Source organism: Delphinus delphis, chromosome 8 (assembly GCF_949987515.2).
Source record: "Delphinus delphis chromosome 8, mDelDel1.2, whole genome shotgun sequence".
Taxonomy (NCBI): Eukaryota; Metazoa; Chordata; class Mammalia; order Artiodactyla; family Delphinidae; genus Delphinus; species Delphinus delphis.
Genome location: NC_082690.1, coordinates 69390766 through 69416808, shown reverse-complemented (window position 1 = coordinate 69416808; position 26043 = coordinate 69390766). Strand labels below are relative to the sequence as shown.

Below are 26043 nucleotides of genomic sequence, written 5' to 3'. Positions count from 1 at the left end.
TTTGTGGCCTTTCTTGCAGTCTCGTTCTTCTCACACTACACAACACCCCACATCTCTGTGGAAGCTGAAGGAGAGGTTGAGCCGCACACTCGCTCACCCGGAGTCTCAGGTGCATCTGGCCTGGTCGGTGAGAAACTGGCGGGAATCTGCAACGCACAGGGAACTTCACTGAGGACCCAAGAAGGGCGACTTGGTAGTGGCCGCCTAGCAGCTCTTAGCTCCCGCGGGGACACCTGTCCCGGGGTTTCCCGCCTATCTCAGTTCCTCCTGCTTCCCAGGCCCCGCCCACTCCCGAGCTCGCTGAGAGCTTTGAGGGCGGGGGAGCGAGGGAAGCCTATCGACATCTCTGGAATAGACTGCTCTACCCTGCGCCACCGCCTTCAAAGTCCCGCAGACTTCTCTGTAGATCGCCTAGCGGAAGTTTAGGCAGCGCTGCTCGGTCCGCGGGTTTTCAGGAGGCCGAAGCCAGCCTCGCGCCGGAACCATGGTGAGTTGGATTCCGAGCTCAGGCTGGGTTTGGGCAGAGGTCCGCTGGCTGGGGTTGGCGAGCCGCCTCGCCTGTCATCCTTAGAGCGGCCCGAGGCCACGGGCCATGGGAACCTTAGCCGAGTGGAGGGTTCAGGCAGTGATTCAGCATCTCCGGCCTGGCCGGGAGAGGGGAGGTCGGTAGTTGGTGTGGCCTTTTCCCGGGGTTTGTTTCGCTTTCCACCGGGCCTTGAACAGTACCTCCTCGGACTACTAGCCGAGTTCGCCCCTCAGTTTCCTTCAGTCGAGTAGATTCCAAGCGGTCCAGAGAGGCCCCTAGTGCTCTGTGTGGGAGAAAGGGAAAATGGGGACTTGAGATCTGCCTGTACTGCCAAGTGCGGACTTGACCTCAGGGTTTGGGTTTCTGGACCGCGTTCATTTTCCAGGTGGGTCCCTCTGTAATCTCTCCCTCAGAGCTCGATCAGAAAAGGCCCTTTTCAATCACTTTGTTCAGTCACCTAGTTTTACAAATGAGTGAACCGAAGCTGATAGAAGTGATGGAATCAGGGTTACAATATAGGGCTCAGGGCTTGCAGACCGATGTCTGCCATTCCAGCCTTCAGCTTGCTCACCACCATGATTAGTCTCCCAAGTACTGTGCTGGTGGACTTGTTTTAATACCGTCCTTAAAGCAGTAATGGGTCTGTCGCTGTGGCTATTTGTGTCCGCTTCTAACTTCCTGGTGACATTGTGTTCATTCATTCAGTACGAATGTTTCAGAGGCACTGTTTTAAGCACAGTGAAGGTTCAAAGATAAATCAGACATGTCCCTAATCGTAATATAAAGTAGAAAGGGACGTGTAGATAAAGAACTGGTGGGAGTATGTTTTGGGATTTGGGGAGGAAAGATGGAGAAGACTTTAGGAGGTAGACATTTGAGCTAGTTTAGGGAAAAGTAATGCTTTTGACCATTTATTAAGGTCTGGTATAAGGGAAGAGCATAAGCAAAGATAGGAAGGAAAGTGGACACATAGGAACTTTAGTAATTGACTGAACCTAAAGCGGGTGCTATGGACAGTGTTAGAATTGTAAGATGGGTTGGGAGCATAAGTCCCATCTAGATTTGCTCTCCCCTACCCAACTAGCTCTTTGTAAATGTAAAACTGGTTTGCAGCTGAGTACAGTAGTAATCTTCCAATGAGGTTGCAATAACAGTCTTTTGTTAATGTTAGATGAAAACAGATGGAAGAACATTTTTTAATGATAGATCTTGTTAAGATTTGGGATTTGTAATGTTCTCGTGTTAATAAGTCGTTTTTCATTTACTTTCAGTTTCGCAACCAGTATGACAATGATGTCACTGTTTGGAGCCCTCAGGTAAAATGTTTTATACTATTTCTATGAAGTGGTTTTTGGTGGCTGCAATGTGTTTAGAAACTTATGGGATTGTGGGCAGTGAGAAAATGGAATATAATCACTTTAGACTTTTCTGAAACCTAAATGTATCATAAAAGTAAGTTTCCTAGTTTTTTTGTTTGTTATTTATTTATTTATTTTGGCTGAGCTGGGTCCTAGTTGCGGCATGCAGGATCTTTTTAGTCGTGGCATGCAGACTCTTAGTTGCAGCACGCATGAAGGATCTAGTTCCCCGACCAGGGATCGAACCCGGGCCCCCTGCATTGGAGTTTTACCCACTGGACCATCAGGGAAGTCCCAAGTTTCCTAGTTTAACTATGTTCACCTGATTTGGGGGATCTCTAATTTTAAATATATAAGAGGGTCTTGTAAGATGACTCTAAGGTATGTTGGGTTTTTTTTTGTTTTAGGGCAGGATTCATCAAATTGAATACGCAATGGAAGCTGTCAAACAAGGTTCAGCCACAGTTGGTCTTAAATCAAAAACCCATGCAGTGTTGGTTGCGTTGAAGGTAAGTAAAGCAGTAAATATATCTTCTTCCTTTAGAAAACAACTGTCAACTGTAACTTTCACTATATAGATAATAAAATTGTAAACTTGTTTTTCTGTCTTAAATAATGTCTCTATTTAGAGAGCACAGTCAGAACTTGCAGCTCATCAGAAAAAAATTCTCCATGTTGATAACCATATTGGTATCTCAATTGCGGGACTTACTGCTGATGCTAGATTGTTATGGTGAGTATGATCGTGGAAAACAAAAGAAACATCCCTTTGATTCATAATTGATTACATTTCTAGAAAAGATGCAGATATTTTAAGAAGTTGTCTGCCAGAATGCTTATAAGTTAAGATCATGAATACCTTAATGGATTTGGAGTCAGTTACTAAGTATTCCATTTCTTGATCACTGCAGTATTAATAGAATTAATCATATTAATATTAACGCTTTTGAGAAGTCATTGAATAATGTGTTACTTGATAACTCAGTATATATTGTTTGATATCAGGTCTGAGAAGAGCTTGACACTTTTTTCAGGTTTTAAGGATCAGCTGAACTACCCTTGCTTTCTTTAATACATCAGTATTCATTTGACATTTATTTTTTGCAAAGCTCAATACTGGGTACTGCAGGGTATACAAAAGTGAATCAGACATAGATCTCATCTTCTAGGAACTTAAAATCTAGTAGAATATCTGTAAGGTAGAAAGTGGAGAGTAACTGGTATATTTCTGTGAGAGACCAGAGGAGATAAAGATTATTTCTAGTTGAGGGGCATTGTGTAAATGAAGAGGTGGGGCTTTGGAATCACACAGTCTTTAGTCCCCACTTTTAGCACTTAGTCTGATATTGATCTAGTCACTTAAACTCTCAATTTTTTTAGTGTTTTTTCTAAGGTTACTGATAAATAGCCTAACATATAGAACACTTAACACAGTGACTTTTGTTGTGTGTGTTGGGAGGTAGTTAGCCAAAAGTAATCTCTTAAGTCTGTGATTTAATTAGGAAAGAAGGAATATAAACACTAAGGGAAATAATAATGTTTAAAATTTTTAAGTTATCTGGCAAGCCCCCCTGCTCTCTTAGGTCAGCAGTATAGTGACGGCATTATTAGTGACGGTTTCTTTTAGCTGTTGAAAATGTAATATATGTTGTGCCGTCAAACATTTTATTTAACCCAATCTGTCCAAAATATTGTCGTGTTACAGGTAATCAGTATAAAAACTTTATTAATGAGATGTTTTACGTTGTTTTTTTGTACTAAGTCTTTGAAATTTCATGTATATTTTGTACTTATGGTACATCTCAATTCAGACTAGCCACTTTTTCAGTGCTCACTAGTCACATGTGATTAGTACCTGCCATATTGGGCAATGCAGTTTTAGACAGCCCTGGGAAATGGACTTAAATGAAAGTAGAGAACAAGTAGCTTGGTTCCTGCAGCCAACATTTGATCGTCAGATGTGACATACACATAAACTAGACAAAGCAGCATGAAAGAAAAGTACATATCCATTTCTTGTTTATTCTCTTGGCTTTAATAGTTAGGCATGAATTTCCTTTTCCCCTGTGTTATACTTGCTTGAATCTTGTCAGGTTTAAGAGTGAGACTCAACAGTCTAGTGTCTGGTATCTCCTCTAGAGTGCTGCTTATGGATAGAAGTAACGTTGGCAGGACACGTTAACAGTGCCGTACTATGGATTCTATTTCTTGTATTTGTTCTATTGGGGAAATTTTCATCAGCTTTCAAGAAAAAAAGCACTGTCTTGTTGACAGTGGGAAGGGTAAGAGAAGAGACATTGCTCTTTTTCTCTTGCTCAGCCTTTTCTTCTCTGTTCTATAAAGTGCTCTGAGACAAAGGTTATCTAGAATTAAGGAACATTTTAGTCATAAACATAGTAAGATTGTGAAAACTTTAAGGTTAGTCATTTAAAATTTAGAAGGAAGAGTTGGTATAAAAATGCATCCTTGTGGCCATGTCTTTGTGGTTCCCTTGTATGGATGTAATTCATGTAAATGTCTGGAAGAAAGCAAAAAGAAATGAAATTATTTAGAATAACTCTCTGTGATTTGAAATTACTAATTTTTCTTGTTTCTTTTTTAGTAATTTTATGCGCCAGGAGTGTTTGGATTCCAGATTTGTATTTGACAGACCTCTTCCTGTGTCTCGTCTTGTATCTCTAATTGGAAGCAGTATCCTTTTTATTTATGCATTTATTTTAGCATTTATGGATGTGGACTTTAAAGGGTTTTGATACTTTATCCTTATGTTACTTATTAGGAATATGATAATATATAACATGGGTACGATTGTGAAAACTTTAAGGTTAGTCACTTTTCAATAGCGGAATGTTTAAAATTTTTAGAAGGAGAGTTGTAGGAAGTTTTACCATGGAAGAATGGGTCTAAATAAGAAATTGGGCTGCTCTTTTATCAGCCCTTATAAATAAGCAATTAATATTTTCCAGATACAGATAAGCCAAATTTCAGAAAAACTAAGCATCATTTTTAGAGGAGATTTAAAATTTTTTATTGGTAGTTCTAGATGTTACCAAAAAATCCTTGCCCCTTATATCCAAAATGAATGAGATTCTTTACATCAGAGAAAGTCATTTTGGTAGCACTCACTTTGGATTTGGTGGATAGCCAAACATTTTTTTATAATAAGCCAAATAAATATTTCTTTTATTTTCTTCTTCTTGTGGTGGATTATGCAGCAGTTGAGAAACCAGAGTTCTTTGTTAATAATGTTTAATTTGAAAATAAAGATAGTACTTTATACCTTGTTAGAACAGGCTCTTTAACTAGTTTAAGAAACTCAGATACCAACACAAAGATATGGCCGGAGACCATATGGTGTTGGGCTGCTTATTGCTGGTTATGATGTAAGTTCATAGAGTATTGTTATATTTTAATGATTTTTTAAAAACTGACTAGAAGTTTTCTAATTTTTAGTTCAATCAAAGTGAAGAATTATGTAGTGTATTTTTCTTCTCTTTGTAGGATATGGGCCCTCACATTTTCCAAACTTGTCCATCTGCTAACTATTTTGACTGCAGAGCTATGTCCATTGGAGCCCGTTCTCAGTCAGCTCGTACTTACTTGGAGAGACATATGTCAGAGTTTATGGAGTGTAAGTGATTTTTTTTTTCTTGTCCCCTCCAGTCTTTATGTAGTGAATAAATATAGTATTCTAAATGAAGAAAAATATCTGCTTTACAGAAAGAATTTTTAAAAAGATTAAACCCATGAAGTGTATATTATTTCTGTCACACATACTAGCTTTTACTTTCTCTGGCTACCACAGTAATTTGAATCATCAGTAGAACTTTTTCAAAATATAAATATGTGTCCCTGACCTTGAAGATTCTTGATTCAGTTGGTCTGAAGAAAGTGTGCCCCAGCCAGAGTTGAGAGCTACTGTACTAGCTACCAGTTGTAAGTTCTGTTTACAACTTTTAGTTTTCTGAGATTCTTATTTTTAGCCACACAGACATTCTGCATTAAGTAGTCCATAAATAAATAAGAAGTCAGTGTAGCTGTGGGAAAGAAAGGTAAAAGATGTAAGGTGTGGTGATAGGGCAGGTTTTTGAGTAGTTTGCTTACGCAAGGCTCTTGGATTTTAACACATGCTTTTTATGCATCTATTGGGATAATCATGTTTTTTTTCCCCCTGTATTCTATGGTGGTGTATTGCATTGCTTTTGAACATTAAACCAGCTTTGCATTCCTGGGATAAATCCCTCTTGGTCATGGTGTATAATATAAATTTTTTATATATATATATATATATATGTGTGTGTGTGTGTGTGTGTGTGTGTGTGTGTGTGTGTGTGTGTGTGTGTGTGTGTGTATAATGTTTATATAAACATAAATGTTGCTGGATTCAGTTTGCTGGTATTTTGTTGAGGTTTTTTGTGTATATGTTCATAAGGGATATTAATCTGTAGTTTTACTTTCTTGTGGTATCCTTGTGTAATTTTGGCATCAGAGCCAAAACTAGCCAAAACTAGCCACATACAAGGAGTTGGAGGCTCCTTTTATAAAGAGCAAATACAGTGGTGAGCATTCCACAGAATACATTACATGAAACTTTGAGCTGTATCATTTGTGAATTAGTATTTTGATTTAACTTATAGCATAAGAAAAGGGTAAATTCAGTAACAAAAATCAATTATCCTCTCATTAAATAAAATAATAGCAATCTAATAATAGATTATTAAAAGATTATATTGCCAAACTTTAGACTTTTGGGTTTTTGTATTATGATGTATTTAGTATGTGACAAAAACCATGATTTCAGACTATAGGGATGACAAATAAAAGAAGCCTAGCATGAAAATGGAATTAAGAAATAATTATTAATCTATTATATTTTAGGCAATTTGAATGAACTGGTTAAGCATGGTCTGCGTGCCTTACGGGAGACACTTCCTGCAGAACAGGACCTAACTACAAAGGTAAATATCACATTTCCCAATTGTAGATACTAACATTACGGTTTAATCACTTATCACATAAATGTAAGTAATAGAGAAGTTTGTGTACTTACAGTTCTTCAATTTGTGAGTTGGTTGCCTTGGCTCATTCTCTCACTTTAAGATGTTCACTAAAAGGGACTGATTTTGAAATGATTTTTAAACATTTCTTTTTGGTATAAAGCAATAAAAGCAGTATGTCTGAGGTACAATATTCTTCATTTCTTCAAGAGGTAGGAATATCGTCATATTTTTAATTCAGTGAACAAATATGTACATTGAGCACTTACCACATGTAGGCAGTAGGCGTTGAGAATATATAGTGAACATAACAAACATCTTGGCATTTTTGGGACATACATCCAAGTGGGGGAAGAGAGACAGTGTACCCACAAGTAAATTATATAGGATATTAGAAGGTGATAAATGCTATAGAAAAAATAAAACAGGTTAAGAGGAGTAAGAGTGACCAATAGGGTGTAAGAAGGAGGTGTGGTGGGTATAATTTAAAATAGAGTGGTCAGGGATGGCCTCACTGAGAAAGTGAAATTTGAGGGAAAGATCTAAAGGAGGTGAGTGAGTGAGCTATGCAGATGTCTAGATCAGTATTCTTCCAGGGAGTATAATTGCAAAGGCCTTGAGTCCAGAATGTCCCTAGTGTTTGAAGCAAGGAGGCCAGTAGTGTCAGAGTCAGTGATCAAGAGGAAGAGAAGGAATGAAGTCAGAGAGGTAATGGAGGCCAGATTGCGTATGTCCTATAAACCATTGTAGATGCTTTGGATTTTACTCCCAGTGGGCTGTTACAGTTTGAACAGAGGAATACCATGGCTTGATTTAGGTTTTAAAAGAGTCACTCTGGTTGCCGTTCTGAGAACAGATTGTAGTGGGGACATGGGTGGAAATAGTTTCAAGGTTGTTATAGTAATTCAGGTGAGAGATTGTGGTGGATTAGAGCAGAGTCATAAGAGTTGGAGATGATGAGAAGTAGTTCAGTTTTGCTTATGTTTTGAAATTAGAACCAAAAAGGTTTGCTAACAAATTGGTTGTGGGGTGTGAGCTTAAAAAAATAAATCAGGGGCTTCCCTGGTGGCGCAGTGGTTGAGAGTCCGCCTGCCAATGTAGGGGATGTGGGTTCTTGCCCCGGTCCGGGAAGATCCCACATGCCGCGGAGCGGCTGGGCCCGTGAGCCATGGCTGCTGAGCCTGCGCATCTGGAGCCTGTGCTCTGCAATGGGAGAGGCCACAACAGTGAGAGGCCTGCGTACCGCAAAAAAAAAATAAATAAATAAAAATCAGGTTTTTGACCCGATGAGAGGAAGGAGAGATTTATGATTTACTGAGATGGATAAGACAGTTAGAGAACAGGTTTTGGGGTAAGGTTGTGGAGGAAGATCAGGCGGTTAGTTTAGGACTTAACAGGATTTGAAATGCCTCTTGTTTGTCCATTTGGTGATAAAGAATAAACAGATATCAGATGTTCACCCCCTAGAGTTTGGTGGAGAATGGTCTATCCTAGAGTTACAAATGTTGGAGTCTTTGTGTAGAAATGGCATTTAGAGACTGGCCTGGATTAGATTTCTAAAAGAATCGAATAGTTAGACAAGAGGTTTGAAGACTTGGTTAAGGGCACTCTACCCTTTAGAGGTTGGGAAGTGAGTAGGAATCAGCAAAAAGGACTGAGAAAGGTGACGAGGAAGGTCGGAGGAAAACTTGGAAAATGAGGCATCCTTAAAAGCAAATGAAGAAACTGCAGTCATCCCTTGGAACCTGGGGAGGGATTTGTTCCAGTGCTCCCCCCTTTGGATACAAAATCTGCAGATGCTCAAGTCCCTTATATAAAACAGCATAGTATTTGCATCTTAACCAACGCACATCCTCCTGTATACTTGAAATCATCTGTAGATTACTTATAATACCTAATACAATGTAAATGGCATGTAAATAGTTGTAATTGCAATGTAAACGCTATGTAAACAGTTGCCAGTGCGTAGCAAATTCAAGTTTTGCTTTTTGGAACTTTCTGGAATTTTTTTTTTCCCCGAATAATTTTTGTTTTGCTTTTTTTTTTTTGCGGTACACGGGCCTCTCACTGTTGTGGCCTCTCCCGTTGCGGAGCACAGGCTCCAGATGCGCAGGCTCAGCGGACATGGCTCACAGCGGCCTAGCCGCTCCGCGGCATGTGGGATCTTCCCGGACCCCTGCGTCAGCAGGCAGACTCTCAACCACTGTGCCACCAGGGAAGCCCCCGAATATTTTTGATCCATGGTTGGTTGAATCTGAGGATGCAGAACCCACAGATAGAGGGGCCGACTGTCTTTCAAAGAGAAGAGAATGAAAAATTGCCAATAGACCGTGGAAGATGTGGACTGAGAATTAACCATTAGATTAGCAGTGATGTCTCTGGGACTTGACTAGACGATCTTAATGGAATGGTGGGGTAGAAGCCTGATAGGAAAGGAGTCAGGAGAAAATAAGAGAGAAATTGGAGACAGCTCTTTGGAAGAGATTTTCTGTTGTGGGTCCAGAGAAATAGGGTGGTGGCTGGAAGGGAATGTAGTGAAAAAGTGGTTTTTTATTGTTTTGGTTTTTTAAGATGGGAGAGATTACAGCAGGTTTGCTGCATGGATATAAGAATAATCCAGTATCAAGAAAAACATTTATATAAGATAAAAATGAGAAAAACTGCTAGACCAATTACCTTGAACATCACACAGGTGGAAAGGTAGGCCTTAGAGAGGAAATTGAGCTATTCATTCCCAGTAACAGGAAGGGAGAGAATCTAGGGACATAGATACAGGAAAGAGTGGATACTGTGGGAGCTTGTGAACATTCTCTTCTGATTGCTTCTATTTTCTCAGTGAAATAGGAGCAAGGTTTTAAGCTGGAAGGAGAATGGAGAATATTAGAAAGAGTTGTCCAGGGAAGGGGAGATTGAATGATCTAGGGACCCGTATAATACAACAACCACTAAAGGCCTCCTTGAGGTTAATGATCATTAACTAAAGTGAGATCAGTCAGCATATTATAAAATCCATTTTGTTATAATGAATGGATAATTAATATTTAATATGTCTATGAAGACTTTATAGCCTGCATAATCTTTTTAAACACTTTTTTCTATTATGAAAATAATATTCTTTAAAAAAAATTAGGAAAGTACATTAAATTTTTTTAATTTGTTTAAAATACCTATAATGCCATCACTCCAAGATGACTGTCTTTTAAAATTTGGGTATACAGTTGACTGTTGACATTTACAACTTGGAAAAGGTTGCTCAGGTATCTGGCTTCCTGATTTCACATTTTTACTGAATCATAGAGAATGCCCTATATATCCTTAATGCCTCAAGTTTTTGCTGAAATTTTAATCTTACAGGAGCTCTTTTGCACTGGTTAGCATTCACTGAACACTTTAAGAATTGCTTTTTAATTTTTCCGTGTAGAACATAGTTCCAATCCCCTAAATTCAACACTTTAGAACCCAAAATTTATTTCCCTAAGAACTATCATGTCTTAACTTACACATGAAACAAATTAGATTATTTCTTAGAAGTTAGGGTTACTTCCTAGCAAAGCGGTTTGTTCCCTCACACTGGTCTTTGCATTCCCATTATGAACAAAGTTGCAAATTTCTAGGTGACATAGACCTTTGGAATTATTCATGATTATCAAAAGTGAATATTAGGAACTTCCCTGATGGTTCAGCAGTTAAAACTCCGTGCTCCCAATGCAGGGGGCCTGGGTTCGATCCCTGGTCAGGGAACTAAATCCCACATGTCGCAACTGAGACCTGGCGCAGCCAAATAAATAAATAATTTTAAAAAAAAGTGAATATTAAATCTGCAAATTACAAAAGTTTACTAGTTTTCTTCTTCCTTTTTTCCCCAAGTATTTTTTAAGTCTCATTCAAGTGCTATATAAATTTTTACTCTGCTTTTTTCCATGCAACATTTTATCATAAGTGTTTTTCCAACCTAAATTCTCTTGAGTTTTAATTTTTACCTTTTTTTTTTTCCCCTCAGAATGTTTCCATTGGAATTGTTGGTAAAGACTTGGAGTTTACGATTTATGATGATGATGATGTGTCTCCATTCCTGGAAGGTCTTGAAGAAAGACCACAGAGAAAGACACAGGTATATTACTAATTATAAGCAAGAGACTTCAGTTCTATTGTTCCTACCATGACTGTGTAAATCTACCACTTTTGTCTTTAATTATTGAGATAGGCTCATAATTCATGTGGCAGTGGGAAAACTAAGAACTGACTAAAGTAAAATACTGAGGGGTCAGTGATCTCCATAAAACACCAAAAGGGTGATTTGGTTACCTATTGCGGTTTCTCACTTCTGTGGGTTGATGGGCTCAGCTAGATTGTTCTTCTGCTCATCTCATTTGGGGTCTCTCAAACGTTCCAGTCAGTTGAGGGAGTGGGGCTGGAACATCCAAGATGGCTTTACTCACGTGTCTTCTTTACTCATACTTGCTAGATATCTTAGAGGGACAGCTAGATGGCTGGGACCTCTGCTAGGATCGCTGGGCCTCTGTCCACGTAGTCTCAGGGCCTCTCCTTCACCAGAGTATCTCTAGCAGGGTAGCAGCTCAGAGGTTGCAAAAGTTCAAAAACTGAGAAGTGCAAGCTGCCAGGCATTCTTAAGGCTGAGGCCCAGGGCTGGCACAGCATCACTTCTGTACATTCTGTTGGTTAAAACAAGTCATAGGGCCAGCCAAGATCCTACCAGAGTGGGGACTGAGAGAAAATTCATTGGGGACCAGCTTGGGAAACTAAGTTGGCTCTTCACAAATATTGAGAAAAGGATCAAGAAGTATTGGTGAATCTCAGATTAAATACTAGCCTTTTTTTGTTGAATGTTTAGAGTACACATTTGCTTTTGTAGATGCTTTTTTGATAGCTGTGTAATTGAAAAAAAAAAGGTCATGAATTTCTTCTACAGCATGAATTTTTTTTTAACATGTTGGTATTTGGAGGAGCAAGATTTGCATTATTTAACTGCTATTGGTAAGAACGAGCACTGTTGGGAAGAGTGCAGTGGAGTACCATACAACTGCTTTGTTTGAAAATATTTTTGCTGTGTTCATTAGTGCTAAAGAGGAAAAGAATGTCTAAAATGTGCCAGTATTTTAAGGCTAGTAGTGATAATAAAAGGAAAGCCTTTATTCTTGATCAAGACAAATTACGATGAAACGCCGGAATTGTTCAGTGATGCTTAGGTTTTCAGAACTGTAAAATTGTATCTATTTTTTTAAAACCCTTTGTTCGAAATTTTAATAGTGCAGTGAACCAAAATTGAGTATCCAAAATGTCTCCTAACTCCTTTTCTCATAAATTTTTTTTTATAACGCAATGTTTATGATTAAAAGTATATATTGGTCAAGTGTTCTTTTTAATATTTTCTTTTTTCTTCCTCTCTTAAGCCTACTCAACCTGCTGATGAACCTGCAGAAAAGGCTGATGAACCAATGGAACATTAAATGATAAACCAGTCTATATATGTATTATCATACATGTAAGAATGCAGGAACACGTATTGATGACAATAACCTATACTTTGAACCAAAAGATGCAGAATGGTGGAATGGTATGTTTTAGGAATCAGTCCAGATGTGAGTTTTTTCCAAGCAACTTCACCAAAACCATGTAATGGGGTGCATTTTCTTTAAGAGCGTCTCTATAATCATTTTCTAGAAAGTATAGTTATCTGAACTAACGTTTTTATATGAAGAACATATTGTCTTTGTGGTTTTAAAGACAACTGTGAAATAAAATTGTTTCACCTGCTGATGTATTGGTGTTTTGCTTTTTAAGCAGCTTCAACTCTAAATAGTAATCTGAGATTACAGCTCTGTCATCATCATGTGTGGTCACCATGTTTGCCAAATTAAATTGCCTTATTTTTAGTGACAGGAAAAATATTACCTCTTATCTATAACAGCCTTATACTAATGCCCCAGTGTATGGACTGGCTGCATGAGAATCCATGGAGATTTGGTCCAGAATACAAATTTTAGGGTTCAACCCTGGAGATTCTGATTAAAACCTAAGAAACTACCACTTTCTAACAATAGTAGTAGGAAGTTTAACATAGGAACGATTTTTCTTTCCAACCAGCAGGTGGCAGTAGTGATATCTCTGGTCTGGTCTCAGTGTAGGGAATTTTTGCAAAAATAGCAAAAGGGAAATTTAATCCCAAGCTATCATTTCCTCTTATCCTGCCCAGCCCTACTTCAGCATAATCTTTAGGCTGCCTTCCATTATTCCTGTGAACTGTGTATGTAAATATTGCAGTACAATTTTTATCTTAGATCATGCAAAATGAAATTAGAGGAAATCTGTTTTAAAAAACAAAGACAGTAATCAAGAATTTTGCTGCTAAGAAGCCTAGAAGAATTATTTTCTTTTCTGAGATTCATATCTTTCTAGAGAGGAGCAGTTTGTTTATAGATAGGGAACTTGGATTTTTGACCTAATTCTACTAATTAGCTGCTATTAGCTTTGAGCAATTTACTTAGCCTTCCCTTAGGGAAATCCTTTGGAGAATTATTGTGAAGGTTAAGTGGGAAAGTTTATGTGAAACTTAGTAGGTTTAAATCTCTGTGTGACTTCTTGAAAGGAGAGTGGTAAGAGAAATTGGCAACCTTGTTGAAGGAATGACCTCTGACTAAATACAGGAATGTGGAGATGTTGGTCTCCACTCTGGAATCAGCCTCAAGAGTCTGCCATTTGAGCTTGCCATGAGGCCACCAGTACCATTTGACCTACAATGTAGTCGCATCAAGGATATGTAACTCACAAACACAAAACAGTGAAAGAGGGAGTCGTCCTACCTGCCTTCAGACTCAGCGTACAGTCTGGGCAAAGGGGCATAAGTGAGAAATTTCATAATCTGCTCTTTCCTCAAGCAGGTCTCCCTTCCCATGTGCCTTTCACTGTGTGAGCCTCGTCTTTGTTGAGTAATTCTGTTGTTTAAATATGTGTGTGTGTGTGTGTGAGAGAGAGAGAGATTTTTGTGTCTGTTCCCTGAATGTAAACCAATTACTTTGCTGACACTCAGCCAAAAAAAAAAAAAAAAACTGATCTGTATTGTACTTTGGGGGAAGTTTTAATAATTTTTTTTTCAATATGTAATTTTAGTCTGACACACTGACTTTAGAACTTAAAATCCTCCCCACCCCGATAAGATTCAATTCCATTATCTGTAGAGAGTTCATTTTGATGCCTTTTCATGTTTTATCTAGTGTATTATACTCAGGCATTCCATTTAGTCTGTATTAAATAAACAGTAAAATTCCTAATAATGTCCTCATGAAACCTATCACTTTAATATAAAGAAAACATGTAATTCACTTGGAATTATTAGGCATCTATATGCGCATCTTTGAAGAACTGGTATAGTTAAGAATAAGAGACAGGGCGTCCCTGGTGGCGCAGTGGTTGAGAGTCCGCCTGCTGATGCAGGGGACATGGGTTCATGCCCCGGTCCGGGAAGATCCCACATGACACGGAGTGGCTGGGCCCGTGAGCCATGGCCGCTGAGCCTGCGCGTCCGGAGCCTGTGCTCCGCAGGGAGAGAGGCCACAACAGTGAGAGGCCCGCGTACTGCAAAAATAATAATAATAATAAGAGACAGTAAAGTAGGTGACAGGATTCAGGTTCTCATCCCAGTTTTTTCAGTGTTTAACCATTTTATGATGCGGGCAAGTCCCTTTTCTCTAGGCCTTGATTTTCTAAACATTTAAAATTTTCAATTCTTAGTATATGACAGGTCCTTGCTCTCAATTTATAATTTAAAAAGTGTTCAAACACAACATTGTAAAACTGTACCCCAATAAAAAAAATAAAGTGTTCAAAATGATATAATTACATGCTAGAGTAAAAAGTCCCCCAAAAAAGTTCATGTTATAACAAGTGAGGAAGAATTAGGCTGTATAAGAGCCTGATATCCGTTCAACAAGCTCTGTATTTCAGAATATACAATAATATAGATACACTGCCAGTGACAATTTTCAGCGCAGACCCAAACTGCCGAGCTTTCTTATTGCTAAGTCTAGTTTTTATGCCTTTTGGGTCCTCTTTTCATGCTGATAGATTGTCACTTCTTGATAAGTGGGCTTGGGAACCAGATAACTGCATTTGTGAAAATTCCATATTAAAAATGAAGATAGACATGGAAGAACTTCTTGTACACATACCTTGGGTTGATCTCAAGGGAATTGCACTGAGCGAAAAAAGAAAAAAGTCAAACTCAAAAGGTTATATTCTAGGGCTTCCCTGGTGGCACAGTGGTTTAGAGTCCGCCTGCCGATGCAGGGGACACGGGTTCGTGCCCCGGTCCTGGAAGATCCCACATGCCAGGAAGCGGCTGGGCCCGTGAGCCATAGCCGGTGAGCCTGCGCGTCCAAAGCCTGTGCTCCGCAACGGGACAGACCACAACAGTGAGAGGCCCGCGTACCGCAAAAACAAACAAACAAAAAAAGGTTATATTCTATAATTCATTTATATTACATCCTTGAAGTGACAAAATTATAATGATGGGGAGCAGGGTAGTAGTAGCCAGGGGTTAAAGAGGGAAGTGGCTGTGACTATAAAAGAATAGCAGGGAAGGAAATCTAAAAAAAGTAGATATATGTATGACTGATTCACTTTGCTATACAGCAAGAAACTAACACAACATTGTAAAGCAACTATACTCCAATAAAAATTAAAAGGATAGCAGGAGGGAGCTTTGTAATGGAATTATTCTATATCTTGACCAGTGGTGATCATACAAATCTAAACATGGTAAAATTGCATGTGAAACTGGTAAAATCTGAATGAGGAGGAGTGAATTGTATCAATGTCAGTTTCCTGGATTTGATATTGTACTATAATTATGGAAGATTTTTTTTTACCATTGGAAGAAACTAGGTGAAGATGGAATATCTGTATTAACGTCATTTTTACAATTATCTCACGAAAAATAGTTTTAATAAAATGAATGTACAGGATTTGAGGAGCACATGGACTTTGCGATATATTTTGCGTTCTCAAAGAATTTATTTTTTGCTTGATGGTTCCAGAAAGAAGAAATCTCAAAATAACTGGATTCTAGATAGATGAAGCACTATTTGTGTTCTATCTCCCTAATTGAGATGAGCCTGTTAATAAGGTCGGGTTTTGTCAGAGCTCTTTGTATTCACAGTATTTTGCTTAAGGTTTCTAAAAAAACTTTATTACTAATTGGCCAGAAAACCGTCTTTGGGGGAGGGGGGTACGTGGAACCTTAAATGGACAAAACCGCAGGTACTATGACTGATCGTAGCTGTAACAATTAGGTCTTTGGAGACAGGTGAAATCCTTTTAAAACAGTGACTGTTAGTCTCCCTTTAAGGATTAAAAAAATTTAATCTAGGTGCTTGTAAAGGATCCTGAAAGGGACCGATACTAAATAAGGACCAGAAATCATACCAGTGCGACTGTGATGTTCAAGCAACTCCAGCCTAACTGCAGAGGCTGAGATTCAGACTACAGCGTTAAGAACTGAAATGGATCTTCATATAATGCAGTGTCTCTTATTAGAAGAACTGAAATTACTTTCTCAAATTGTCTTTAGCTACTTTCCCAGTTTATTAGTGGGTATGCTAGAAAAGGGATTCCAGCTCCCAGTCTAGCGTTCTTTGCCAGTGGGCCACAGAGCCCTGTAAAATGTTTTTACTTTCTGTCCAAACACTTCTTCTCCTTGGTTGTTTCCGTTTCTGGAAGAAAATACAATTTCTAAGTAGCGTTTAAATAACCTCAACTCTTAACCCAAGCTTGCAGGGAGAACTTAAGTATGTGTTTCCCAGTTCCCTCTTTGGCCTAAAACGGCCGAGGGCTTGAGAAGTGGAAGAGACTTGAAGTTCTTTTAGAATTAGAAATGCTTACGACGTACTCGCAGCGCGCAGACGCAGGGCGGAGATGCGTGTCCTCTCTGAGTTGCCGTAGGGGCTAAGGTGGCTGCGGCTTGGGTCGGTTCCCCACCCCCTTCCACGTCAGCCTAGGACTTTGCTGGTCAGTCGCCGCTGTTTCGGGTTGGAGCCGGAGGACACGGTCCCGCGGTTTCCCCAGCCGCTGCGCCTTGGAGTCAGGTAGCGGGCCGCAAGCCCCTAATCTCGGAGAGTCGTCCTGGACTGGGCAGAGGCGGAGGAACGCGCTCTAGCGGGAAGCTTCGGAAGGGGAGCGACTAGGCCGCTAGCGTCCGGGCCTGGCGAAGTGGAACGCGGGACTGGAAGGCTCTGGGCGGGACGCCTCATCTCGGCCTGCGTACTGGCCGGGGGTCTTCTCCGACCCAGGGCCCCGGGGCTCGCCATTTCGGGCCGGGGCTTGCTTTGCAGGAGGGAAGGGACGGGGAAGTGTCCCACGGATGAACGCATTAAAGCTCTTTAAGGTTTCAGCAGAGTATTCGTGCACGGGCTCTTTTAACTTCAGAATTTCAGATTGTGTATTATGTTTAAAAATCACTTTTATATCGCGATGGGCTGGGGGGCTGGGGGACTGTCACTGTATTGTGGGCTTTAGTTCTGCAGTACAGCATTCTGAACCCGGGACGGGATCGTGCGGTGGGAGATAATATACCTTAGGCCAAGGCTGACAAGTGTGTGTTTTTTAATATATCAAGATTTATTTTTATGAAACATAACGTAGATTGATCCTCCTCTTCTAATACTTTAAAATTCATAAGCCAAACTGAACTAAAGACAAGAAAGATCACGATAGTTACTGGTTCTTTTTTTGCTTTTGTTTTGTCTTTTCGCTTGTGATGATATCCTTGTATTTATTTTTCTAGGTTTTTTTTGGCATCCGTTATCTTTAAATCTTGTATCGAGAGTAGGCTATAACCGGAAACCATGACGGCTGCTGAGAACGTATGCTATACGTTAATTAACGTGCCAATGGATTCAGAACCACCTTCTGAAATTAGCTTAAAAAATGATCTAGGTAAACTTTGATAATACTTTGAAAATGAAATGAAAATAAAAAGCTCATTTGCTTTGCAAGTTCCTTTATAATTAGAAATGCTTAATTTTTGTCTTAATTTTTTCTTAGGATCTCTTCAATAGAACTTTGTCTTATTAAAAATGAAAATGTGTTACCTTTAGTCCTGCAATATTGGTTTTTACAAATAAAACATCTCAGTTTAGCTTATAACATGGTGGGGTGGGGCTAAAGAAATGTAATGGTTTAGTTTTTAACTATTCTTCAAAATAATGTAATGTCGTGTTTAAATGTAGCTGACAGTTCTCTGTAGATAACAGGTTGAGAATGTGTATTTGAATGTTTTAATTCCTTTGTGCACTTAACTTCATATTACTTAGCTTGTAAAACCAAAAGAACTTTGTTCTTTGGGTTCACTCCCTGTTGAACAAGTAAGTCAACACTGGGATATATGTATATTTTTCAGAAAGATTTAAGCTTTTCATTTTTAAAGCATTTATACAAAGAAGAAAACAAAAACTATATTTCTGAATTTTAGAAGTGTATACTGTATCTCCTTTTTGTGAATGATTCTGTCAAAAATTTTTTTTAGGTAATGCATATTCCAAGATAATGATTCTTGTTTGACTGAACTGCTAAAAATAAGTTTAACTTAAACTGATAACTACTGTTTAAAACAGATTAGAGAGAAAATAATGCTTCAAACCTTGAGAGTATCTTTTAAAAGATAGTTGGCAGTTTGAAAGGAGATGATGTTTTACTTGCATATTCCCACCTCTTAATCAGCAGTAATGGAATACCTCCTGATTTAGGTTACTCAGTACTATGTTTCTATTGAGGTCTGTTTTTAGAGAAGGAAAAAGAAATGTTTTTTTATGGCATTTAAACTGATATCCTTAGTTTACAAAAGCCACCTGTACTGTATTTTCTTTTTTTTTTCATGTTCATGTTAGATAGTAGAATGGAATGCAAATTAATGAATAAACTTTCAGTACTATTTTTTTCTCATAATTTAAAAGTTTTAATTTTTAAACCCCCAGAATACTTAAGTTTACTGCTGGTAAACTTTATTGCTGTTTATTGCTGGAACAAAACTTGTCCTTAACTGTAAAAGTACTCTTAACTACCTGCCACCTACCAAATAAATAAATAAGTAGTCTTGAATTTTTTGTATATTTTTTACTTTATCGCAAAAAAGTTGAGATGAGAAAAAGTTTAGGAGTAGTTTCCAACTTGAGTAACAAATACTTTTGTTTGGTGAAATAGTGAGTTGCTTTAACTACCCCTTTACCTTTAATCACTGGATGTGAGCCCTGATGACTATACATTCCTTGGAGTATATTTTGGTGAATTGAATTGATATTTGAAAATTTCTATGTTTTTGATAGTGTTCACACAGGAAAAGAAGTTCTGAAAATTTTGAGTACGTGGAAAGAAGCATTCTTCACCTCAGTTTGAATTGTTAGAATAAATGGAAATTGGGGTTAGGGGAACTTGAAATAAATGGTGTTGATTTTTTACAAAATAAAAGCTTAATAAACTTTTAAAACTTTTTAACCTTTAGTTACAAGTGGATTTTTATCCTGCTAAACTTTTTAGATTTGCTAATTCATGAAAAGTAGCCCAAAACTGGAACAAAAGAAGCCATCAGCATTATAGTGATAGGGTATTGTCTTGTGGACTTTGTGTCCTTTACACGATCAAACAGATTAGGTAAAAAAAAAAATTTTTTTTATATTCACAAAGGAAGCTTTGGGACAAAGAGAGGAAAACCTGTTTAGACTCAGTGAATACAACTTTAGCCACTTAGAACTTTGCCTAATCTGTCTTATTTTGTAGTTTTGTAGTACTGTCCTCTCCTGATGCTTTGTTTTTGTCATCCTCATGACTTAAAAACTGAAGGTTTGCCCAGATTGGTACTTATTCATCCTTTTACATTAGTTCATTTCTTGATTTGATATGGCACACAATTTTTTCATGTGTGGCAGGAGTTGTAATACTCTGAAGCATGGAAAGATGCTTGAGAAGTTAGTCTGTTTTAAACAAAAATACTGACCCTTACGGGATAAATTTGGCAATAACCCTCACTGTGTTCTCAGTCCAAATACCTGAGGATATTCTCTATTTAACATGTTAAGATATCATACCAAGTTGGTAATAGATATATAGCTTTTGGGGGCTAGAAAGAGCTTTTGATTTACCTAGTACGATTCTTCTGAGCCTTAAATCCTTCCTATAACTCTACCAGTTAGTCATTCACAGTCTCTTTTCTCTTTGGCGACAACAGGAACTATTCTTATAGCCACGTATGTTCTAACTGTTGAAAATTTACTTCTAGTTCTCTTCTTTTCCTCTTGATTATTAAAGACTTTTATCACCCCTCTTCATCCTTCCCTCTCCCAGATTTTGTTTATTTTTATGATCTAAACAATTGTAGTAGAGTGTGCTTGTCTCATATTTCTGTCTTCGAATTTTGGATCCAAAAGATTTTTACCATAAATTCTTTAGTATGCAGTAATAACGATGTGAAATTATAGATTGTTTTGCATAACATATAGCAAATATTTTTAGGTTAAGTAACAGTAAACTAGCATTTTATCTTAAATGCATCATCCTTTATTGTAAATAATGGTTACTAATCCAGTACATTATTTGGTGCACCTGTAGATTCACGGCTTCTGCATTAACTCCATTGGTTTGGGACCAAAGATCTAATCCAGTGCCTTTATATTATGTGTAAAGAATCATGAGGTTCAGAGATGAATGACTTGTATAAAGTGGTACAGCTTGTTTTTGTCAAAGCCAGGTGGAAAACCCTTGTCACTTGGGTTAGTACCTTTGTTACCATTGCCACTGATAATGTGAGAAAATGTTTTATTTTGTAATTGCTTTTAAAATTATCTGAGAAATTTTCTTTTGAAATAATTGTGCTTTTATTTTTGGAATTTTTGAATCAGAAAAAGGAGATGTGAAGTCAAAGACTGAAGCTTTGAAGAAAGTAATCATTATGATTCTAAATGGTGAAAAGCTTCCTGGACTTCTGATGACTATCATTCGCTTTGTGCTGCCTCTTCAGGATCACACCATCAAAAAATTACTTCTGGTATTTTGGGAAATTGTTCCTAAAACAACTCCAGATGGGAGACTTTTACACGAAATGATCCTTGTATGTGATGCATATAGAAAGGTAAACCAAACCATGATTATTTCCAAATACTGCTTTGATTTTTAAATAATTGTAAAATTGGTGGAATGGGCTTTGTTTTAATTTTTAAAATTAAATCTTGGGTAAGATGTAGGTTGTAGATATTTGGAACTGAAGTTGTAAAAAGTTACTGTGAAAAGTTTTATTGTTACTTTTTTCAGACACTTTCCATGCATTTTATATGTTATTAATAAAAAACAATGACACATAGAATATAAAACATTGATGTGATAAGTAAAACTTGCTTTAATCAACAGGAATGTGATAGAAATTGTGTAATAATCTAGGTCTTTTTCCTCAAACCTACTTTCTGACTTTTTTATTGGAAAATTTTGTATTTAAAAATTGTGGGTTTTTTGTAAAATGTTGGGACTCAACATTTCATATTTAAAATTTTATATCAGGACCTTCAACATCCTAATGAATTTATTCGAGGATCTACTCTTCGTTTTCTTTGCAAATTGAAAGAGGCAGAATTGCTGGAACCTTTAATGCCAGCTATCCGTGCTTGTTTGGAGCATCGACACAGCTATGTTAGAAGAAATGCTGTTTTGGCCATCTATACTATCTATAGGTAAATAAAGGTCTTCCTTTGGCTTAGTTCTGTGAGGACTGTTCAGACTGGAAGTTCCAAAGTGGTTCCTTGCAGATTGTATGTAGCTTGCAGATATGTTTTGATTAGGCTGAACATTTTTTCTTTATTATCATTAAGTTGTTAACGTTGAAAAGTTGAAAGAGCTGGCAACACTGGGTCCTGGTTTCTGCATAATGACAATCTGCTGGAAGTGAATATGGCCCCCTTTAAACAGGTTGTACACTTTCCAGTTTATGACACTACCTGTCATTCTCAATTTTAGTACTCCAGCCCAATTAATTAATTTATTAACTTGCTTAGCCCATAGCTTTGAGATTTTGACCTTATTTTAGAATTCTCTTTTTGTGGAATGTGGGTCTTTTTACACCTAGAAGCCTTAAGGAGGGAACTTTTTTTAATAGGAAGGGTTGCAATTCTCAGCTGATTCCTGTCCTTAGAAAGCTGAAGATTTTGGACTTTAAAAGCCATTCTAAAAAGGCAGTTTTAAAGTTTGGACTTTAAAAGAATGAGTTAGATGAGGCTGGAATGCTTGGTTTTTACAGTCACTGGTGTCAATTTATTTAGAATTAGAATGTAATTTATATAAATATCTTTGTGCTTTAATAGTTGATTGTTAAGTAATTTCACAGTTCTTTTACTGTTACATTAGATTTTGTTGTCTGTTAGGAAAAGTGGTATTCTGGTTAATAATGTAGAGTTCTTTGAAAGTTACCATACAGACTGCACAAATTTCAGAATTTAAACTACAGTATACACACAAAAATTAGGACATAAGACAGTTAGAAATTTGAACACTTTCTATATGATGATAGTAAGGAATTGTTACAGTTTTTAAGATATGATAATGATATTAATATTAGTTTAAAAAAGAAAGAGTCCTTAATTTTAGAGAAGCATACTGATATATTTACAGAAGAAGTGTTAACGAGGTGTGGGATTTGCTTAAGAATAATATGGGAGGAGAGGAAGCAAGTAGAGATGTAGGTGAAACAAAAATGACTATGGGGCTTCCCTGGTGGTGCAGTGGTTGAGAGTCCGCCTGCCGATGCTGATGAGCATCAGCATTATATCCCTAAAGTATATGAAAGAGAATTGTTAGAGCTATTCAGTTGATAGGTAGCATGTTGGATAAATCAGCTTTTTCTGTATTAACTTAGAAAACATATAATTTGATAACTTAATAGATGAAGATGTAAGCTTCTGATTCATACCCAAAATTTTCTAATTGATTTAAAGTTTTGAAAAGCAAAAAAATGGATAGTGTTATAAGGTTTGATAAAGGTTAATTTTGGTAGTGTCCAGAGAGTTACTAAAATAACAAAGTAGCTTTTATTAAATATGGATATTACCTGTTTTATTTCAAGAAATTTTGAACATCTTATACCTGATGCTCCTGAACTGATACATGATTTTCTGGTGAATGAGAAGGATGCAAGTTGCAAAAGAAATGCATTTATGATGCTTATTCATGCCGATCAGGTGAAGTACTTTTTAAAAAATACTTTTATCACTGTATTTAAATGAGAATTAAAGATATTTCAGAGACCTAATCAAGTTTTTAGTCAATAATTTTGTTTATAGTACATGTGATTTGTATATTTTGACTTTTTTAGATTTTTTAACTTAATTTATATAAAAATAGAATTTAAAAAAATTCCTTCTGTGGAATATTGCTTAAGTATATACTCTTTAAACATCAGAGAAGCATTTAATAGCAGCCACTTTACAGTTCTTCCAGACTGAAATTATTATGGCCATGTGCTGTGGCACTCTGCTTTGGGGCTTTATTTTTCCTTCTTTCAGTATAGATCTAAAATTGTTTAATGGAGAAAAATAGTATGGGGTCTATCCTGAGCCATAGCTTCAAAAGAGGGTGGACTTCAATGTAGATATGTCTTTGTTAGGCTTTTCAAACTTCATAAGTAAATGTCAGCTGTACATCCAGATCCGCTGGTAATTAAAGTTTATTCTTCTGCTGGTTAGCAGTGACTCTGCATACCTTGGTGGGATCTAATCTCGGAATTTTTACCATCCAGTATTTATTATCAAAATATGCATGAAGACTGGAAAGCATGGAATCTATCCATTCCTCTGAAATCTAGATGCTATCATTTTATCTTTGTAAACAAGATTATAAGAAAGCTGCTTATTTGGGCCACAGTGTTTGTCGTTCTCTAGAGTTGGTTTTATTGACCTATGTTATTGCTGTTTACCTGCATGAAGGGACATAATCAGAAATAGTTCAATAAAATTTGTCGATACTTTTACTGTAGAGCTGTTGTTGAGGCCATAGTTCTCTCTATCACAGTGTTCAGTGTGTGAGAATCAATGAGATTTTTCTTTTGGGTCTCAGAAATAGGAGTAACTGTGCTCATAAGCAGTTGGTTTGTTTTGATTGTGTGGATACCCAGAATCATGTAATACATAATGTCTTTCTACTTGGTTTAGCTGCTAGAAAATTCAGACCCTAGATTTGTGGCCCATTTCTAGAAAATATATTTGACTTTTACATTATGTGTTAACCTTCATTTTTGTCCTTCAATTAATTTTCCTTTGCCCTCATTTCCTCATTTGTTTTAGATTTATTTGTATATATTTTTTAAAGTTCATTAAGTCCTTTTATTGAATGAGGTTGAGTTTGATAAATATATTGTTATTTTTTCAGGATCGAGCTTTGGATTACCTAAGTACTTGTATTGATCAAGTTCAGACATTTGGAGACATTCTTCAGTTGGTTATTGTTGAACTAATTTATAAGGTAAGACTAATCTATAATGGGCAAAATTAAGAGTTTGAGATAAGGTTAAGTAGTCTCTGGGATGCTGCTTAATTGCTAGGATAATATGTTTTAACAGTAGAAATATTTCATATCATGGCCTATTAAAGTCTTCCCCACCCCCTTTGTTTTATCATATTTTCCAAATATTTCCGTTCTTTCTAAACCTCCATAAAGAATTCTATGAAAACTCGTGGTTTGACCCAATACAGCTGCAAAGAAATTGTTGTGTACTGCTAAGTCACTGAATAGATTATGAATTAGGCTTTGAAATAAAAGTCAAGATCTTTTCTTGAATACACACCAGACTACTTTTTTTTTTTGGCTGCACCAGGTCTTAGTTGCAGCATGTGGGATCTTTAGTTGCGGCACACGGACTTCTTAGTTGCGGCACACGGACTTCTTAGTTGTGACATGGACTTCTTAGTTGCAGCATGTGGACTCTCTTAGTTGTGACATGTGGACTCTTAGCTGTGACATGGGGACTTCTTAGTTGCTGCATGCAGACTCTTAGTTGCGGCATGTGAACTCTTAGTTGCGGCATGCATGTGGAATCTAGTTCCCCGACCAGGGATCGAACCCTGGCCCCCTGAACTGAGAACATGGAGTCTTAACCCACTGGACCACCAGGGCAGTCCCCACACAAGACTACTTTGGAAATCTAAAAACAAACCAAAAAAAAGTCTTAAGTATTTTTTTGTTCCTGTTTGTAAAAGAGAATAGAAAGACTTTAAATATGTTAATATGACATTGTAAGCCATTGACTCACAGAAAGTTTAAAACTAGATTAGAGATTTGGATTTTAAAATGAAGTACTCTATTGGCAACATTTTAATTTGATACATCCTTTGAAAGAATTGATTGCATCTTAAACGATCTGAGAAAATAAAAGATGCAATAACATCCAGTTTTGCTATTGATACCATTGGAGGCCAACAAAAATATTTGTTAGGAATGACTTTTATTGAATAGGGTGGCATGGACAGAATACCCCTAGCATACACTCTCACTCATTACAGCCTCTTTGCTTCTGCAGGAAAGAGGCCCCTTTCAACACAGGGTACGCAGTCATTTGGAACTGGCATTTAAGATGAAACCAGAACTATAAATATATAAATATAATATGTGTAATATATATAAATATAATTCATGTGTATGGTTTAGGGATACCACTGAGAGTCTCAAAAATAGGGATTCTCTGCTATCCAGTGACTTCTTTGTCTGGTAGGATCCAGGTTATAAGAGGGAAGAAGTTTTGAGTCATGTTGGAGTAATGGAGATTTGACTATATATTTTAGGAAAATCTAACATAAATACTGACTTCAAAAGAGAAAAAGTAAGGAATATTTGCTTCACAGGTAAAGGTATTGAGATGCATTTAGAACGGGATAGAAAATTATAGTTGTCTTCCCAACATTGAATATGGCCCCAAATAATAAGTAGCAGTACTTGAAAAAGAGGTTATCTTTCTTGCTTTATTTAATAATTGGTATTTTTCTTTTATCAGCTGTTGAGATTTATATAATCCATCATGTTTCCCTTTTTGACGTGACATCCAGAATAAAAATGTAGTACCAAATTTAATACCTATTACAGTACCCATATTAGTGTACTTAGTTAATGTGTTGTCCTTTCTTTG

At 37.2% G+C, this 26043-nt stretch overlaps 2 protein-coding genes across 4 annotated transcripts in view; both read left to right on the top strand.

Moving 5' to 3' along the window:
- The first annotated feature begins 373 nt into the window (after positions 1 to 373).
- PSMA1 (proteasome 20S subunit alpha 1) lies at positions 374 to 12657 on the top strand. Its single transcript, XM_060018545.1, has 10 exons — positions 374 to 487; positions 1798 to 1842; positions 2292 to 2393; positions 2514 to 2617; positions 4487 to 4575; positions 5197 to 5267; positions 5386 to 5515; positions 6763 to 6842; positions 10882 to 10992; positions 12293 to 12657. The coding sequence occupies exons 1-10, from the start codon at positions 485 to 487 to the stop codon at positions 12347 to 12349; spliced, it is 792 nt and encodes a 263-aa protein (XP_059874528.1). The 5' UTR covers positions 374 to 484; the 3' UTR covers positions 12350 to 12657.
- A 4219-nt stretch (positions 12658 to 16876) lies between these two features.
- Positions 16877 to 26043, top strand: part of COPB1 (COPI coat complex subunit beta 1) — a 35115-nt gene continuing 25948 nt past the window's right edge. For 2 of the 3 annotated variants that reach the window (XM_060018543.1, XM_060018542.1), the window contains exons 1-6: positions 16877 to 16981; positions 17680 to 17831; positions 20786 to 21015; positions 21438 to 21607; positions 22993 to 23107; positions 24294 to 24386. In XM_060018543.1, the coding sequence (XP_059874526.1) occupies positions 17741 to 17831; positions 20786 to 21015; positions 21438 to 21607; positions 22993 to 23107; positions 24294 to 24386 (699 nt within the window). In that variant the 5' untranslated portion in view covers positions 16877 to 16981; positions 17680 to 17740. Of the gene's footprint in view, positions 16982 to 17679; positions 17832 to 20495; positions 20657 to 20785; positions 21016 to 21437; positions 21608 to 22992; positions 23108 to 24293; positions 24387 to 26043 lie in introns of those variants that run through there. The other variant, XM_060018544.1, reaches the window with a different exon arrangement.